This window comes from Harmonia axyridis, chromosome 6, assembly GCF_914767665.1.
Source record: "Harmonia axyridis chromosome 6, icHarAxyr1.1, whole genome shotgun sequence".
NCBI lineage: Eukaryota > Metazoa > Arthropoda > Insecta > Coleoptera > Coccinellidae > Harmonia > Harmonia axyridis.
The window spans coordinates 12,124,886-12,142,377 of record NC_059506.1 but is presented as its reverse complement, the minus strand read 5'-3'; the positions used below and the strand labels follow the sequence as shown (position 1 = coordinate 12,142,377).

The following is a 17,492-nucleotide window of genomic DNA, read 5'->3' as shown; positions in this document are numbered from 1 at the left end:
CAAGCTTTCGTCTCTGTGCAATACGATGAAAAGTGTTAGAATGAGGAAGATTGAAGGAAATAACAAACGAATGAAATCAACAACAGCAGTCAGTCGTGCATTTGTGGTTACAGCAGCAATTGACCTTACCAATTGAGAGATTATAGCTACCTGCGTGACATCCGAGACCAAGAAAAACAACAATGTGGAATGGCTTACTTGAATAACTGTTTATTAAACAAAAAGAAGAGAATAAGAACAGTCCATTATATCAATGTGGTTTCCTTAGACACGTGTGTCAAGCTTTCGTCCCTGTTCAATACGATAAAAAGTGTTAGAATGAGAAACATTGAATTAAATTACAAACAAATGAAATCAACAACAGAAGTCAGCCGTCCATTTATTGTTGAAGCAGCAATTGACCTTACCACGTGGGAGATTATAGCTACCTGCGTGACATCCGAGTCCAAGAAAATCAACAATGTGAAATGGCTTATCTGGATAATTGTTCATCTAACAGAAAAAAAGGAATACGAACAGTCCCTCATACCAATGTGGATTCCTTAGACACGTGTGTCAAGCTTTCGTCCGTGTGCAATACGATGAAAAGTGTTAGAATGAGAAACATTGAAGGAAATATCAAACAAATGAAATCAACAACAGAAGTCAGCCGTTCATTTATAGTTAAAACAGCAATTGACCTTACCACGTGGGAGATTATAGCTATCTGAGTGACATCCGAGACCAAAAAAAACAACAATGTGAAATGGCTTACTTGGATAATTGTTCATTAAACAAAAAGAAGAGAATAAGAACAGTCTCTTATATCAATGTGGTTTCCTTAGACACGTGTGTCAAGCTTTCGTCTCTGTGCAATACGATGAAAATTGTTAGAATGAGGAAGATTGAAGGAAATAACAAACAAATGAAATCAACAACAGAAGTCAGTCGTGCATTTGTGGTTACAGCAGCAATTGGCCTCACCAATTGAGAGATTATAGCTACCTGCGTGACATCCAAGACCAAGAAGAACAACAATGTGAAATGGCTTACTTGGATAATTGTTCATTAAACAAAAAAAAAAAAATAAGAACAGTCCCTTATATCAATGTGATTTCCTTAGACACGTGTGTCAAGCTTTCGTCTCTGTGCAATACAATGAAAAGTGTTAGAATGAGGAAGATTGAAGGAAATAACAAACAAATGAAATCAACAACAGAAGTCAGCCGTCCAATTGAGGTTACAGCAGCAATTGACCTTACCACGTGGGAGATTATAGTAACCTGCGTGAACTCCGAGTCCAAGGAAATCAACAATGTGGAATGGCTTACTTGAACAATTGTTCATTAAACAATAAAAAAGAGAATAAGAAGAGTCTCTTATACCAGAATGGTTTCCTTAGACACGTGTGTCAAGCTTTCGTCTCTGTAATACGATGAAAAGTGTTAGAATGAGGAAGATTGAAGGAAATAACAAACAAATGAAATCAACAACAGAAGTCAGTCGTGCATTTGTGGTTACAGCAGCAATTGACCTTACCAATTGAGAGATTATAGCTACCTGCGTGACATCCGAGTACAAGAAAAACAACAATGTGAAATGGCTTACTTGGATAATTGTTCATTAAACAAAAAAAGAGAATGAGAACAGTCCCTTATATCAATGTGGTTTCCTTAGACACGTGTGTCAAGCTTTCGTCTCTGTGCAATACGATGAAAAGTGTTAGAATGAGGAAGATTGAAGGAAATAACAAACAAATGAAATCAACAACAGAAGTCAGTCGTGCGTTTGTGGTTACAGCAGCAATTGACCTTACCAATTGAGAGATTATAGCTACCTGCGTGACATCCGAGACCAAGAAAAACAACAATGTGAAATGGCTTACTTGGATAATTGTTCATTAAACAAAAAAAGAGAATAAGAACAGTCCCTTATATCAATGTGGTTTCCTTAGACACGTGTGTCAAGCTTTCGTCTCTGTGCAATACGATGAAAAGTGTTAGAATGAGGAAGATTGAAGGAAATAACAAACAAATGAAATCAACAACAGAAGTCAGTCGTGCATTTGTGGTTACAGCAGCAATTGACCTTACCAATTGAGAGATTATAGCTACCTGCGTGACATCCGAGACCAAGAAAAACAACAATGTGGAATGGCTTACTTGAATAACTGTTTATTAAACAAAAGAAGAGAATAAGAACAGTCCATTATATCAATGTGGTTTCCTTAGACACGTGTGTCAAGCTTTCGTCCCTGTGCAATACGATGAAAAGTGTTAGAATGAGAAACATTGAATTAAATAACAAACAAATGAAATCAACAACAGAAGTCAGCCGTCCATTTATTGTTAAAGCAGCAATTAACCTTACCACGTGGCAGATTATAGCTACCTGCGTGACATCCGAGTCCAAGAAAATCAACAATGTGAAATGGCTTATCTGGATAATTGTTCATCTAACAGAAAAAAAGGAATAAGAACAGTCCCTCATACCAATGTGGATTCCTTAGACACGTGTGTCAAGCTTTCGTCCGTGTGCAATACGATGAAAAGTGTTAGAATGAGAAACATTGAAGGAAATATCAAACAAATGAAATTAACAACAGAAGTCAGCCGTTCATTCATAGTTAAAGCAGCAATTGACCTTACCACGTGGGAGATTATAGCTACCTGAGTGACATCCGAGACCAATAAAAACAACAATGTGAAATGGCTTACTTGGATAATTGTTCATTAAACAAAAAGAAGAGAATAAGAACAGTCCCTTCTACCAATGTGGTTCCCTTAGACACGTGTGTCAAGCTTTCGTCCCTCAGCAATACGACAAAAAGTGTTAGAGTGAGAAACATTGATGGAAATAACAAACGAATGAAATCAACAACAGAAGTCAGTCGTGCATTTGTGGTTACAGCAGCAATTGACCTTACCAATTGAGAGATTATAGCTACCTGCGTGACATCCGAGACCAACAAAAACAACAATGTGGAATGGCTTACTTGGATAACTGTTCATTAAAAGAAAAAAAGAAGAGAATAAGAACAGTCCCTTATATCAATGTGGTTTCCTTAGACACGTGTGTCAAGCTTTCGTCTCTGTGCAATACGATGAAAATTGTTAGAATGAGGAAGATTGAAGGAAATAACAAACAAATGAAATCAACAATAGAAGTCAGTCGTGCATTTGTGGTTACAGCAGCAATTGACCTTACCAATTGAGAGATTATAGCTACCTGCGTGACATCCGAGACCAAGAAAAACAACAATGTGAAATGGCTTACTTGGATAATTGTTCATTAAACAAAAAGAAGAGAATGAGAAGAGTCCCTTATATTAATGTGGTTTTCTTAGACACGTGTGTCAAGCTTTCGTCTCTGTGCAATACGATGAAAAGTGTTAGAATGAGGAAGATTGAAGGAAACCACATTGATATAAGGGACTGTTCTTATTCTCTTCTTTTTGTTTAATGAACAATTATCCAAGTAAGCCATTTCACATTGTTGTTTTTCTTGGTCTCGGATGTCACGCAGGTAGCTATAATCTCTCAATTGGTAAAGTCAATTGCTGCTGTAACCACAAATGCACGACTGACTTCTGTTGTTGATTTCATTTGTTTGTTATTTCCTTCAATCTTCCTCATTCTAACACTTTTCATCGTATTGCACAGAGACGAAAGCTTGACACACGTGTCTAAGGAAACCATTCTGGTATAAGGGACTGTCCTTATTCTCTTTTTTATTGTTTAATGAACAGTTAATCAAGTAAGACATTCCACATTGTTGATTTTCTTGGACTCGAATGTCGTAGCTATAATCTCATACGTGGTAAGGTCAATTGCTGCTGAAACCACAAATGGACGGATGACTTCTGTTGTTGATTTCATTTGTTTGTTATTTCCTTCAATGTTTCTTACTCTAACACTTTTTGTCGTAATGCTGACGAACGAAATCTTGACACACGTGTCTAAGGTAACCATTCTGGTATAAGGGACTGTTCTTATTCCCTTTCTTATTGTTTAATGAACAATTGTTCAAGTAAGCCATTCCACATTGTTGATTTTCTCACACGTGGTAAGGTCAATTGCTGCTGTAACCAAAACTGGACGGTTGACTTCTGTTGTTGATTTCATTCGTCTGTTATTTCCTTCAATGTTTCTTACTCTAACACTTTTTGTCGCATTGCTGAGGGACGAAAGCTTGACACACGTGTCTAAGGAATCCACTTTGGTATAAGGGACTGTTCTTATTCTCTTTTTTATTGTTTTATGAACAATTGTTCAAGTAAGCCATTCCACATTGTTGATTTTCTTGGACTCGGATGTCACGCAGGTAGCTATAATCTCATACGTGGTAAGGTCAATTGCTGCTGTAACCACAAATGACATCCGAGACCAAGTAAAACAACAATGTGAAATGGCTTACTTGGATAATTGTTCATCTAACAGAAAAAAGGAAATAAGAACAGTCCCTCATACCAATGTGGTTTCCTTAGACACGTGTGTCAAGCTTTCGTCCCTGTGCAATACGATGAAATGTGTTAGAATGAGAAACATTGAATTAAATAACAAACATATGAAATCAACAACAGAAGTCAGCCGTCCATTTATTGTTGAAGCAGCAATTGACCTTACCACGTGGGAGATTATAGCTACCTGCGTGACTTCCGAGTCCAAGAAAATCAACAATGTGAAATGGCTTATCTGGATAATTGTTCATCTAACAGAAAAAAGGAAATAAGAACAGTCCCTCATACCAATGTGGTTTCCTTAGACACGTGTGTCAAGCTTTCGTCCCTGTGCAATACGATGAAAAGTGTTAGAATGAGAAACATTGAAGGAAATAACAAATGAATGAAATCAACAACAGGAGTCAGTCGTTCATTTGTGGTTACAGCAGCAATCGACCTTACCAATTGGGAGATTATAGCAACCTGCGTGACATCCGAGACCAAGAAAAAAACAATGTGAAATGGCTTACTTGGATAATTGATCATCTAACAGAAAAAAGGGAATAAGAACAGTCCCTCATACCAATGTGGTTTCCTTAGACACGTGTGTCAAGCTTTCGTCCCTGTTCAATACGATGAGAAGTGTTAGAATGAGAAACATTGAATTAAATTACAAACAAATGAAATCAACAACAGACGTCAGCCGTCCATTTATTGTTGAAGCAGCAATTGACCTTACCACGTGGGAGATTATAGCTACCTGCGTGACTTCCGAGTCCAGGAAAATCAACAATGTGAAATGGCTTATCTGGATAATTGTTCATCTAACAGAAAAAAAGGAATACGAACAGTACCTCATACCAATGTGGATTCCTTAGACACGTGTGTCAAGCTTTCGTCCGTGTGCAATACGATGAAAAGTGTTAGAATGAGAAACATTGAAGGAAATATCAAACAAATGAAATCAACAACAGAAGTCAGCCGTTCATTTATAGTTAAAGCAGCAATTGACCTTACCACGTGGGAGATTATAGGTACCTGAGTGACATCCTAGACCAATAAAAACAACAAAGTGAAATGGCTTACTTGGATAATTGTTCATTAAACAAAAAGAAGAGGATAAGAACAGTCCCTTCTACCAATGTGGTTCCCTTAGACACGTGTGTCAAGCTTTCGTCCCTCAGCAATACGACAAAAAGTGTTAGAGTGAGAAACATTGAAGGAAATAACAAACGAATGAAATCAACAACAGAAGTCAGTCGTGCATTTGTGGTTCCAGCAGCAATTGACCTTACCAACTGAGAGATTATAGCTACCTGCGTGACATCCGAGACCAAGAAAAACAACAATGTGAAATGGCTTACTTGGATAATTGTTCATTAAACAGAAAGAAGAGAATAAGAACAGTCCCTTATATCAATGTAGTTTCCTTAGACACGTGTGTCAAGCTTTTGTCCCTGTGCAATACGATTAAAAGTGTTAGAATGAGGAAGATTGAAGGATTTAACAAACGAATGAAATCAACAACAGAAGTCTGGCGTGCATTTGTGGTTACAGCAGCAATTGACCTTACCAATTAAGAGATTATAGCTACCTGCGTGACATCCGAGACCAAGAAAAACAACAATGTGAAATGGCTTACTTGGATAATTGTTCATTAAACAAAAAGAAGAGAATAAGAAGAGTCCCTTATATTAATGTGGTTTCCTTAGACACGTGTGTCAAGCTTTCGTCCGTGTGCAATACGATGAAAAGTGTTAGAATGAGAAACATTGAAGGAAATAACAAACGAATGAAATCAGCAACAGGAGTCAGTCGTTCATTTGTGGTTACAGCAGCAATTGACCTCACCAATTGAGAGATTATAGCAACCTGCGTGACATCCGAGACCAAGAAAAACAACACTGTGAAATGGCTTACTTGGATAATTGATCATCTAACAGAAAAAAAGGAATAAGAACAGTCCCTCATACCAATGTGGTTTCCTTAGACACGTGTGTCAAGCTTTCGTCCCTGTGCAATACGATGAAAAGTGTTAGAATGAGAAACATTGAATTAAATAACAAACAAATGAAATCAACAACAGAAGTCAGCCGTCCATTTATTGTTAAAGCAGCAATTGACCTTACCACGTGGAAGATTATAGCTACCTGCGTGACATTCGAGTCCAAGAAAATCAACAATGTGAAATGGCTTATCAGGATAATTGTTCATCTAACAGAAAAAAAGGAATATGAACAGTCCCTCATACCAAGGTGGTTTCCTCAGACACGTGTGTCAAGCTTTCGTCCCTCAGCAATATGATGAAAAGTGTTAGAATGAAAAACGTTGGATGAAATAACAAATAAGTGAGATCAACAACAGAAGTCAGCCATCCAATTGTGGTCACAGCAGCAATTGACCTTACCACGTGGGAGATTATAGCTACCTGCGTGACATCCGAGTCCAAGAAAATCAACAATGTGGAATGGCTTACTTGAACAATTGTTCATTAAACAATAAAAAAAAATAAGAACAGTCCCTTATACCAAAGTGGATTCCTTAGACACGTGTGTCAAGCTTTCGTTCCTCAGCAATACGACAAAAAGTGTTAGAGTAAGAAACATTGAAGGAAATAACAAACGAATGAAATCAACAACAGGAGTCAACCGTCCAGTTTTGGTTACTGCAGCAATTGACCTTACCACGTGTGAGAAAATCAACAATGTGGAATTACTTACTTCAACAATTGTTCATTAAACAATAAAAAAGGGAATAAGAACAGTCCCTTATACCAGAATGGTTACCTTAGACACGTGTGTCAAGCTTTCGTCCGTCAGCAATACGACAAAAAGTGTTAGAGTAAGAAACATTGAAGGAAATAACAAACAAATGAAATCAACAACAGAAGTCAGCCGTCCATTTGTTGTTACAGCAGCAATTGACCTTACCACGTGGGAGATTATAGCTACCTGCGTGACATCCGAGTCCAAGAAAATCAACAATGTGGAATGGCTTACTTGTATAACTGTTTATTAAACAAAAAGAAGGGAATGCTAACAGTCCCTTATACCAAAGTGGTTTCCTTAGACACGTGTGTCAAGCTTTCGTCCGTCAGCAATACGACAAAAAGTGTTAGAGTAAGAAACATTGAAGGAAATAACAAACAAATGAAATCAACAACAGAAGTCAGCCGTCCAATTGTGGTTACAGCAGCAATTGACCTTACCACGTGGGAGGAAATCAACAATGTGGAATGGCTTACTTGAACAATTTTTCATTAAACAAAAAAAAAAGGGAATAAGAACAGTCCCTTATACCAAAGTGGTTTCCTTGGACAAGTGTGTCAAGCTTTCGTCTCTCTGCAATACGATGAAAAGTGTTAGAATGAGGAAGATTGAAGGAAATAACAAACAAATGAAATCAAAAACAGAAGTCAGTCGTGCATTTGTGGTTACAGCAGCAATTGACTTCACCAATTGAGAGATTATAGCTACCTGCGTGACCTCCGAGTACAAGAAAAACAACAAGGTGAAATGGCTTACTTGGATAATTGTTCATTAAACAAAAAGGAGAGAATATGAACAGTCCCTTATATCAATGTGGTTTTCTTAGACACGTGTGTCAAGCTTTCGTCTCTGTGCAATACGATGAAAATTGTTAGAATGAGGAAGATTGAAGGAAATAACAAACAAATGAAATCAACAATAGAAGTCAGTCGTGCATTTGTGGTTACAGCAGCAATTGACCTTACCAATTGAGTGATTATAGCTACCTGTGTGACATCCGAGACCAAGAAAAACAACAATGTGAAATGGCTTACTTGGATAATTGTTCATCTAACAGAAAAAAGGGAATAAGAACAGTCCCTCATACCAATGTGGTTTCCTTAGACACGTGTGTCAAGCTTTCGTCCCTGTGCAATACGATGAAAAGTGTTAGAATGAGAAACATTGAATTAAATAACAAACAAATGAAATCAACAACAGAAGTCAGCCGTCCATTTTTTGTTAAAGCAGCAATTGACCTTACCACGTGGGAGGTTATAGCTACCTGAGTGACATCCGAGACCAATAAAAACAACAATGTGAAATGGCTTACTTGGATAATTGTTCATTAAACAAAAAGAAGAGAATAAGAACAGTCCCTTCTACCAATGTGGTTCCCTTAGACACGTGTGTCAAGCTTTCGTCCCTCAGCAATACGACAAAAAGTGTTAAAGTGAGAAACATTGAAGGAAATAACAAACGAATGAAATCAACAACAGAAGTCAGTCGTGCATTTGTGGTTACAGCAGCAATTGACCTTACCACGTGGGAGGAAATCAACAATGTGGAATGGCTTACTTGAACAATTTTTCATTAAACAAAAAAAAAAGGGAATAAGAACAGTCCCTTATACCAAAGTGGTTTCCTTGGACAAGTGTGTCAAGCTTTCGTCTCTCTGCAATACGATGAAAAGTGTTAGAATGAGGAAGATTGAAGGAAATAACAAACAAATGAAATCAAAAACAGAAGTCAGTCGTGCATTTGTGGTTACAGCAGCAATTGACCTCACCAATTGAGAGATTATAGCTACCTGCGTGACCTCCGAGTACAAGAAAAACAACAATGTGAAATGGCTTACTTGGATAATTGTTCATTAAACAAAAAGGAGAGAATATGAACAGTCCCTTATATCAATGTGGTTCCCTTAGACACGTGTGTCAAGCTTTCGTCCCTCAGCAATACGACAAAAAGTGTTAAAGTGAGAAACATTGAAGGAAATAACAAACGAATGAAATCAACAACAGAAGTCAGTCGTGCATTTGTGGTTACAGCAGCAATTGACCTTACCAATTGAGAGATTATGGCTACCTGCGTGACATCCGAGACCAAGAAAAACAACAATGTGAAATGGCTTACTTGGATAATTGTTCATCTAACAGAAAAAAGGGAATAAGAACAGTCCCTCATACCAATGTGGTTTCCTTAGACACGTGTGTCAAGCTTTCGTCCATGTGCAATACGATGAAAAGTGTTAGAATGAGAAACATTGAATTAAATAACAAACATATGAAATCAACAACAGAAGTCAGCCGTCCATTTATTGTTGAAGCAGCAATTGACCTTACCACGTGGGAGATTATAGCTACCTGAGTGACATCCGAGACCAATAAAAACAACAATGTGAAATGGCTTACTTGGATAATTGTTCATTAAACAAAAAGAAGAGAATAAGAACAGTCCCTTCTACCAATGTGGTTCCCTTAGACACGTGTGTCAAGCTTTCGTCCCTCAGCAATACGACAAAAAGTGTTAAAGTGAGAAACATTGAAGGAAATAACAAACGAATGAAATCAACAACAGAAGTCAGTCGTGCATTTGTGGTTACAGCAGCAATTGACCTTACCACGTGGGAGGAAATCAACAATGTGGAATGGCTTACTTGAACAATTTTTCATTAAACAAAAAAAAAAGGGAATAAGAACAGTCCCTTATACCAAAGTGGTTTCCTTGGACAAGTGTGTCAAGCTTTCGTCTCTCTGCAATACGATGAAAAGTGTTAGAATGAGGAAGATTGAAGGAAAAACAAACAAATGAAATCAAAAACAGAAGTCAGTCGTGCATTTGTGGTTACAGCAGCAATTGACCTCACCAATTGAGAGATTATAGCTACCTGCGTGACCTCCGAGTACAAGAAAAACAACAATGTGAAATGGCTTACTTGGATAATTGTTCATTAAACAAAAAGGAGAGAATATGAACAGTCCCTTATATCAATGTGGTTCCCTTAGACACGTATGTCAAGCTTTCGTCCCTCAGCAATACGACAAAAAGTGTTAAAGTGAGAAACATTGAAGGAAATAACAAACGAATGAAATCAACAACAGAAGTCAGTCGTGCATTTGTGGTTACAGCAGCAATTGACCTTACCAATTGAGAGATTATGGCTACCTGCGTGACATCCGAGACCAAGAAAAACAACAATGTGAAATGGCTTACTTGGATAATTGTTCATCTAACAGAAAAAAGGGAATAAGAACAGTCCCTCATACCAATGTGGTTTCCTTAGACACGTGTGTCAAGCTTTCGTCCATGTGCAATACGATGAAAAGTGTTAGAATGAGAAACATTGAATTAAATAACAAACATATGAAATCAACAACAGAAGTCAGCCGTCCATTTATTGTTGAAGCAGCAATTGACCTTACCACGTGGGAGATTATAGTTACCTGCGTGACATCCGAGTCCAAGAAAATCAACAATGTGAAATGGCTTATCTGGATAATTGTTCATCTAACAGAAAAAAAGGAAATGAGAACAGTCCCTCATACCAATGTGGTTTCCTTAGACACGTGTGTCAAGCTTTCGTCCCTGTGCAAAACGATGAAAAGTGTTAAATTGAGAAACATTGAAGGAAATAACAAACGAATGAAATCAACAACAGGAGTCAGTCGTTCATTTGTGGTTACAGCAGCAATTGACCTCACCAATTGGGAGATTATAGCAACCTGCGTGACATCCGAGACCAAGAAAAACAACAATGTGAAATGGCTTACTTGGATAATTGATCATCTAACAGAAAAAAGAGAATAAGAACAGTCCCTTATATCAATGTGGTTTTCTTAGACACGTGTGTCAAGCTTTCGTCTCTGTGCAATACGATGAAAATATTTAGAATGAGGAAGATTGAAGGAAATAACAAACAATCAACAATAGAAGTCAGTCGTGCATTTGTGGTTACAGCAGCAATTGACCTTACCAATTGAGAGATTATAGCTACCTGCGTGACATCCGAGACCAAGAAAAACAACAATGTGAAATGGCTTACTTGGATAATTGTTCATTAAACAAAAAGAAGAGAATAAGAAGAGTCCCTTATATTAATGTGGTTTCCTCAGACACGTGTGTCAAGCTTTCGTCTCTGTGCAATACGATGAAAAGTGTTAGAATGAGGAAGATTGAAGGAAATAACAAACGAATGAAATCAACAACAGAAGTCAGTCGTGCATTTGTGGTTACAGCAGCAATTGACCTTACCAATTGAGAGATTATGGCTACCTGTGTGACATCCGAGACCAAGAAAAACAACAATGTGAAATGGCTTACTTGGATAATTGTTCATCTAACAGAAAAAAGGGAATAAGAACAGTCCCTCATACCAATGTGGTTTCCTTAGACACGTGTGTCAAGCTTTCGTCCCTGTGCAATACGATGAAAAGTGTTAGAATGAGAAACATTGAATTAAATAACAAACAAATGAAATCAACAACAGAAGTCAGCCGTCCAGTTATGGTTACAGCAGCAATTGACCTCACCACGTGTGAGAAAATCAACAATGTGGAATGGCTTACTTGAACAATTGTTCATTAAACAATACAAAAGGGAATAAGAACAGTCCCTTACACCAAAGTGGTTTCTTTAGACACGTTTGTCAAGCTTGCGTCCCTCACCAATACGATGAAAAATGTTAGAATGAGAAACATTGAAGGAAATAACAAACAAATGAAATCAACAACAGAAGTCAGCCGTCCAATTGTGGTGACAGCAGCAATTGACCTTACCACGTGTGAGAAAATCAACAATGTGAAATGGCTTACTTGAACAATTGTTCATTAAACAATAGTTAAACTGGTTTCCTTAGACACGTGTGTCAAGCTTTGGTCTCTCTGCAATACGATAAAGAGTGTTAGAGTAAGAAACATTGAAGGAAATAACGAACAAATGAAATCAACAACAGAAGTCAGCCGTCCAATTGTGGTTACAGCAGCAATTGACCTTACCACGTGGAAGACTATAGTAACCTGCGTGAACTCCGAGTCCAAGGAAATCGACAATGTGGAATGGCTTACTTGAACAATTGTTCATTAAACAATAAAGAAGAGAATAAGAACAGTCCCTTATACCAGAATGGTTTCCTTAGACACGTGTGTCAAACTTTCGTCTCTGCAATACGATGAAAAGTGTTAGAATGAGGAAGATTGAAGGAAATAACAATCAAATGAAATCAAAAACAGAAACAGTCGTGCATTTGTGGTTACAGCAGCAATTGACCTCACCAATTGAGAGATTATTGCTACCTGCGTGACCTCCGAGTACAAGAAAAACAACAATGTGAAATGGCTTACTTGGATAATTGTTCATTAAACAAAAAGGAGAGAATATGAACAGTCCCTTATATCAATGTGGTTTTCTTAGACACGTGTGTCAAGCTTTCGTCTCTGTGCAATACGATGAAAATTGTTAGAATGAGGAAGATTGAAGGAAATAACAAACAAATGAAATCAACAATAGAAGTCAGTCGTGCATTTGTGGTTACAGCAGCAATTGACCTTACCAATTGAGTGATTATAGCTACCTGCGTGACATCCGAGACCAAGAAAAACAACAATGTGAAATGGCTTACTTGGATAATTGTTCATCTAACAGAAAAAAGGGAATAAGAACAGTCCCTCATACCAATGTGGTTTCCTTAGACACGTGTGTCAAGCTTTCGTCCCTGTGCATTACGATGAAAAGTGTTAGAATGAGAAACATTGAATTAAATAACAAACAAATGAAATCAACAACAGAAGTCAGCCGTCCATTTATTGTTAAAGCAGCAATTGACCTTACCACGTGGGAGATTATAGCTACCTGCGTGACATTTGAGTCCAAGAAAATCAACAATGTGAAATGGCTTATCAGGATAATTGTTCATGTAACAGAAAAAAGGGAATAAGAACAGTCCCTCATACCAAAGTGGTTTCCTTAGACACGTGTGTCAAGCTTTCGTCCCTCAGCAATAAGATGAAAAGTGTTAGAATGAAAAACGTTGGAGGAAATAACAAACAAGTGAGATCAACAACAGAAGTCAGCCGTCCAATTGTGGTCACAGCAGCAATTGACCTTACCACGTGGGAGATTATAGCTACCTTCGTGACATCCGAGTCCAAGAAAATCAACAATGTGGAATGGCTTACTTGAACAATTGTTCATTAAACAATAAAAAGAGAATAAGAACAGTCCCTTATACCTAAGTGGATTCCTTAGACACGTGTGTCAAGCTTTCGTCCGTCAGCAATACGACAAAAAGTGTTAGAGTAAGAAACATTGAAGGAAATAACAAACAAATGAAATCAACAACAGAAGTCAGCCGTCCATTTGTTGTTACAGCAGCAATTGACCTTACCACGTATGAGATTATAGCTACCTGTGTGACATTCGAGTCCAAGAAAATCAACAATGTGGAATGTCTTATTCGAATAACTGTTCATTAAACAAAAAAAAAGGGAATGCGAACAGTCTCTTATACCTAAGTGGTTTTCTTAGACACGTGTGTCAAGCTTTCGTCCCTGTGCAATACGATGAAAATAGTTAGAATGAGAAACATTGAAAGAAATAAAAAACAAATGAAATCGACAACAGAAGTCAGCCGTCCAATTGTGGTTACAGCAGCAATTGACCTTACCACGTGGGAGATTATAGCTACCTGCGTGACATCCGAGTCCAAGAAAATCAACAATGTGGAATGGCTTACTTGAATAACTGTTTATTAAACAAAAAAAAGGGAATGCGAACAGTCCCTTATACCAAAGTGGTTTCCTTAGACACGTGTGTCAAGCTTTCGTCCCTCTGCAATACGATAAAAAATGTTAGAGTTAGAAACTTTGAAGGAAATAACAAACAAATGAAATCAACAACAGAATTGACAGATATATGCATATGTCGCCAACGAACTAGGACGTGTTTAGAGTTACTCCCAGATAAAATTATATTAAGGGTTGAAATTATTGATTAAAAGTGAGCTTTCGTGAGTGCCCTATATTACTTTTCGAACAACATGGGTAAAACAACACGATCAAATAATGCCGGATCTTCCCAGGAAACAAATACTGTGGATTTCAGTGTAGAACTGCAAAGGTTGGAAAAAGATATGAAAGGAAATGTACGTGAGTTGAAAAATCTAATTATGTCCAACACTAACAGTGATACATCCAGTGAAAATCCAAAAGACAAATCGATGAAAAGTATATTAGAAAAGATTTCAGCATTCGAAATAAATACACAAAATTCCATCGATAACTTACGTTCGGAAATCGCTAAATTGCAACATCAGTCTGAAATGTGTGAGAAGAGGATGGATGATCAAAAGCAGGTTGAACTCTTAAATGGTCTTGTTATCAGCGGTATCGCAGAAGAACCCGAAACAAACAACTTATGCGAATTCGTGGCTGATGTTATCAATAATAAAATGCCAAATATCTCAATCACTGCAATTAATATTAATTACTGTTTTCGGTTGGGAAAGGAAGAAAACCGCAAATCAACGAGACCGCGTCCGCTATCGATCATGTTTGTGAATAGATGGATGCGTAATAAAGTATTTAATGCAAAGAAGTGCCTTAAGGGAACTCCTGTGGTTATAAATGAATGGTTAACTTTAGCTAGAATGGAAATCTACAAAAAAACTTGTGATAAAGTTGGCTTTAAGTCTACTTGGACAAGAAATGGACAAATTTATGCTATCATGTCGGGCCAGAAACGTAAAATAAACTCTGAAAATGACCTAAAAACTTAAAATCTTATTATTATTATATAAACTTGGTTTGGGAGTTAACTTATGTATGAATTATTTGTTTTCTTGATCTACTCTTTTGTAATACCACAGCTTTTTCAGTTTGCATTTTTTTCTTTATTTTAGTTTTCAAATTTAATTTTTTTTTTTTTTTCTTTCAGAATTCACCCTACTATAATTCCAGAATACAGTTTCGTCTTTAGACGAGATAGTTAATTGCTCATCGCATTTTTTCAATTTCATTTTTATTATAAGTAATTTAATTACTTATGATGTTTATATGATTTCCCGTTGAAATGTAAACGTATCCTCCAGAATGTTAACTTCCAGTATCAAATGTGCCCATCTCAATGTTAGATCCTTAGTTGCTCATTTAGATGATTTCAAAAACATTTTATTAGCAAATGATTTTGACATTGTGTGCGTCGGTGAAACTTGGTTGTGTTCCAATATAACAAATGATGATCTTGGTATTGTTGGATATAGTTTTGTGCGCCGGGATAGAGTGGGTCGTGGAGGCGGAGTTGGTATTTTCGTGAAGAGTCATTTCGCTTTTAAAGTTGTGCCTAGTGGTACAGATATAGAGCAGTTGTGGATTGAGTTGAAGTTGCCTGGGACTAATATCGCTATTTGTTCAACTTATAGACCACTTACCTTCAACTACAAACTTTTTTTGGATGCATTCGAAACTGAATTATCGCAGGTTATACCGTTGGTGAATGGTATTATTTGTTTTGGCGATTTCAATATTGATTTGCTCGATATCAATAATTCTGATTCAATATTTGTCATCAATTTTTTTGAGGGTCTTGGCCTTAAACAGTTGGTCGATGAGCCGACTCGAATAACAAATAAGTCTGCCACACTCTTAGACTATATACTTGTTAACTCGGTTGATATGGCTTCGTCCATAAGGGTAGAGTCAGTTGATTTTTCGGATCACGAACTGATTTCTTGCAGTCTAAAGCTGAAGGTGAGCAAACCTAATCCAAGGTTGGTTACATCGCGGGATTTCAAAGGTTTGAATGTCTCTCAGTTCGACTGTGACTTGCGATCTATTCCATGGCGCAATATCTATGACATTAATAATGTAGATGATAAAGTCGACTTTATCTGTGGCAACATTGTTGCTCTTTTAGATTTAAATGCGCCATATAAAACGTATCGCACAACCAAGCCATATGCTCCTTGGTTCACGGAGTCCCTTCGAGCTTTGAAGAAGGATAGAGATAAAGCTCTGTCTAAAATTAAAAAGTGCAGGACTGAACGTCATTGGAATCACTATAGACTGCTCCGCAATCTTTTCACTGTCACTGTAAGAAAAGAAAAGAAAGCATTCTATGACAATAAACTGAAAGACAAGAAGGGAAAGGAGTTGTGGAGGAATCTGAAATATTTGAATGTAAAAACAAGTATAGACTGTACAGTTAATTTACCGGACCACTTGTCCGATGTTAATTTAATTAATTCTCATTTCGTCAATTCAATACCAAAGTTGAAAACAAACAAGGATCAAACATCTTATTATGAGAACAATCGATTTGGAGAGGCGGATTTTTCTTTTCATAACGTTTCGGAGATAGAAATTTTGAAAGTTATTGCTGATATCAAAAGTAACGCAACAGGCTTGGACGGTATAAATATATTAACCTTGAATCTCTGCTTGCCATTCTTGTTGCCTTACATAACTCATATGGTCAATTACTCCATTTCGAATTCCGTGTTTCCGATGCAGTGGAAGAGAGCCCGTGTCATCCCACTACCTAAAAATCAGAATCCTTCAAGTTTTAATAATTTGAGACCAATAAGTATCTTACCGACCCTTTAAAAGGTGCTTGAGAGAGTACTTGAGAGCCAGCTTCGTGAATATGTAGAAAGTAAAAATATTTTACCAAGTTGTCAGTCGGGTTTCAGACGAGGTTATGGATGTAGCTCAGCCCTTCTTTCGATGACAGATGATATTTTGACGGCAAATGATAGTGGTAAGCTCACAATATTGTTGTTACTCGATTATTCTAGAGCATTTGATACGTTGAGTCATGATATCTTGAGGTCCGTGTTGCGCTATATTGGTTTGTCGCAGTTGGCACTCGATATGATAACTGCTTTTTTAACGGGTAGGTCACAGTCAGTGGTGTTTGACGGAAGGCAGTCGTTGTTTTTGAGTGTGCTCACTGGTGTGCCACAAGGATCGGTTCTCTCCCCTCTTCTCTTCATTATTTATACATCAAGGTTTCCGGCAGCATTTCAGTCCTGTACCCAGCACTACTATGCCGATGATACTCAGCTTTACCTATCATTTTTCTTGGAGGAGAGTGCACAGGCTGTATCTGCTTTGAATTATGATTTAGATAATCTGATACAGTTCTCTATCGATCATTCACTCAAACTAAACCCTCAGAAGACTAATGCCATTCTATTTGGAAGGCCGAAGGATAGAGACTTTTTCATGCAAAGGCACAGTCAACTTCTGAAGATGGACAACTGCAATATAAATTTTCAGAGTGTAGTTAAAAGCCTTGGCCTCTTTATTGATAGTGACTTGCGATTCTCA

The 17,492-nt window shown here is 37.4% G+C and overlaps 1 protein-coding gene across 1 annotated transcript; it reads left to right on the top strand.

Annotated features, from left to right (window-relative positions):
- The first annotated feature begins 15,254 nt into the window (after positions 1-15,254).
- On the top strand, positions 15,255-16,766 carry LOC123683069. The gene has a single exon (XM_045621966.1). The coding sequence runs from the start codon at positions 15,255-15,257 to the stop codon at positions 16,764-16,766; it is 1,512 nt and encodes a 503-aa protein (XP_045477922.1).
- The last annotated feature ends 726 nt before the right edge of the window (positions 16,767-17,492 follow it).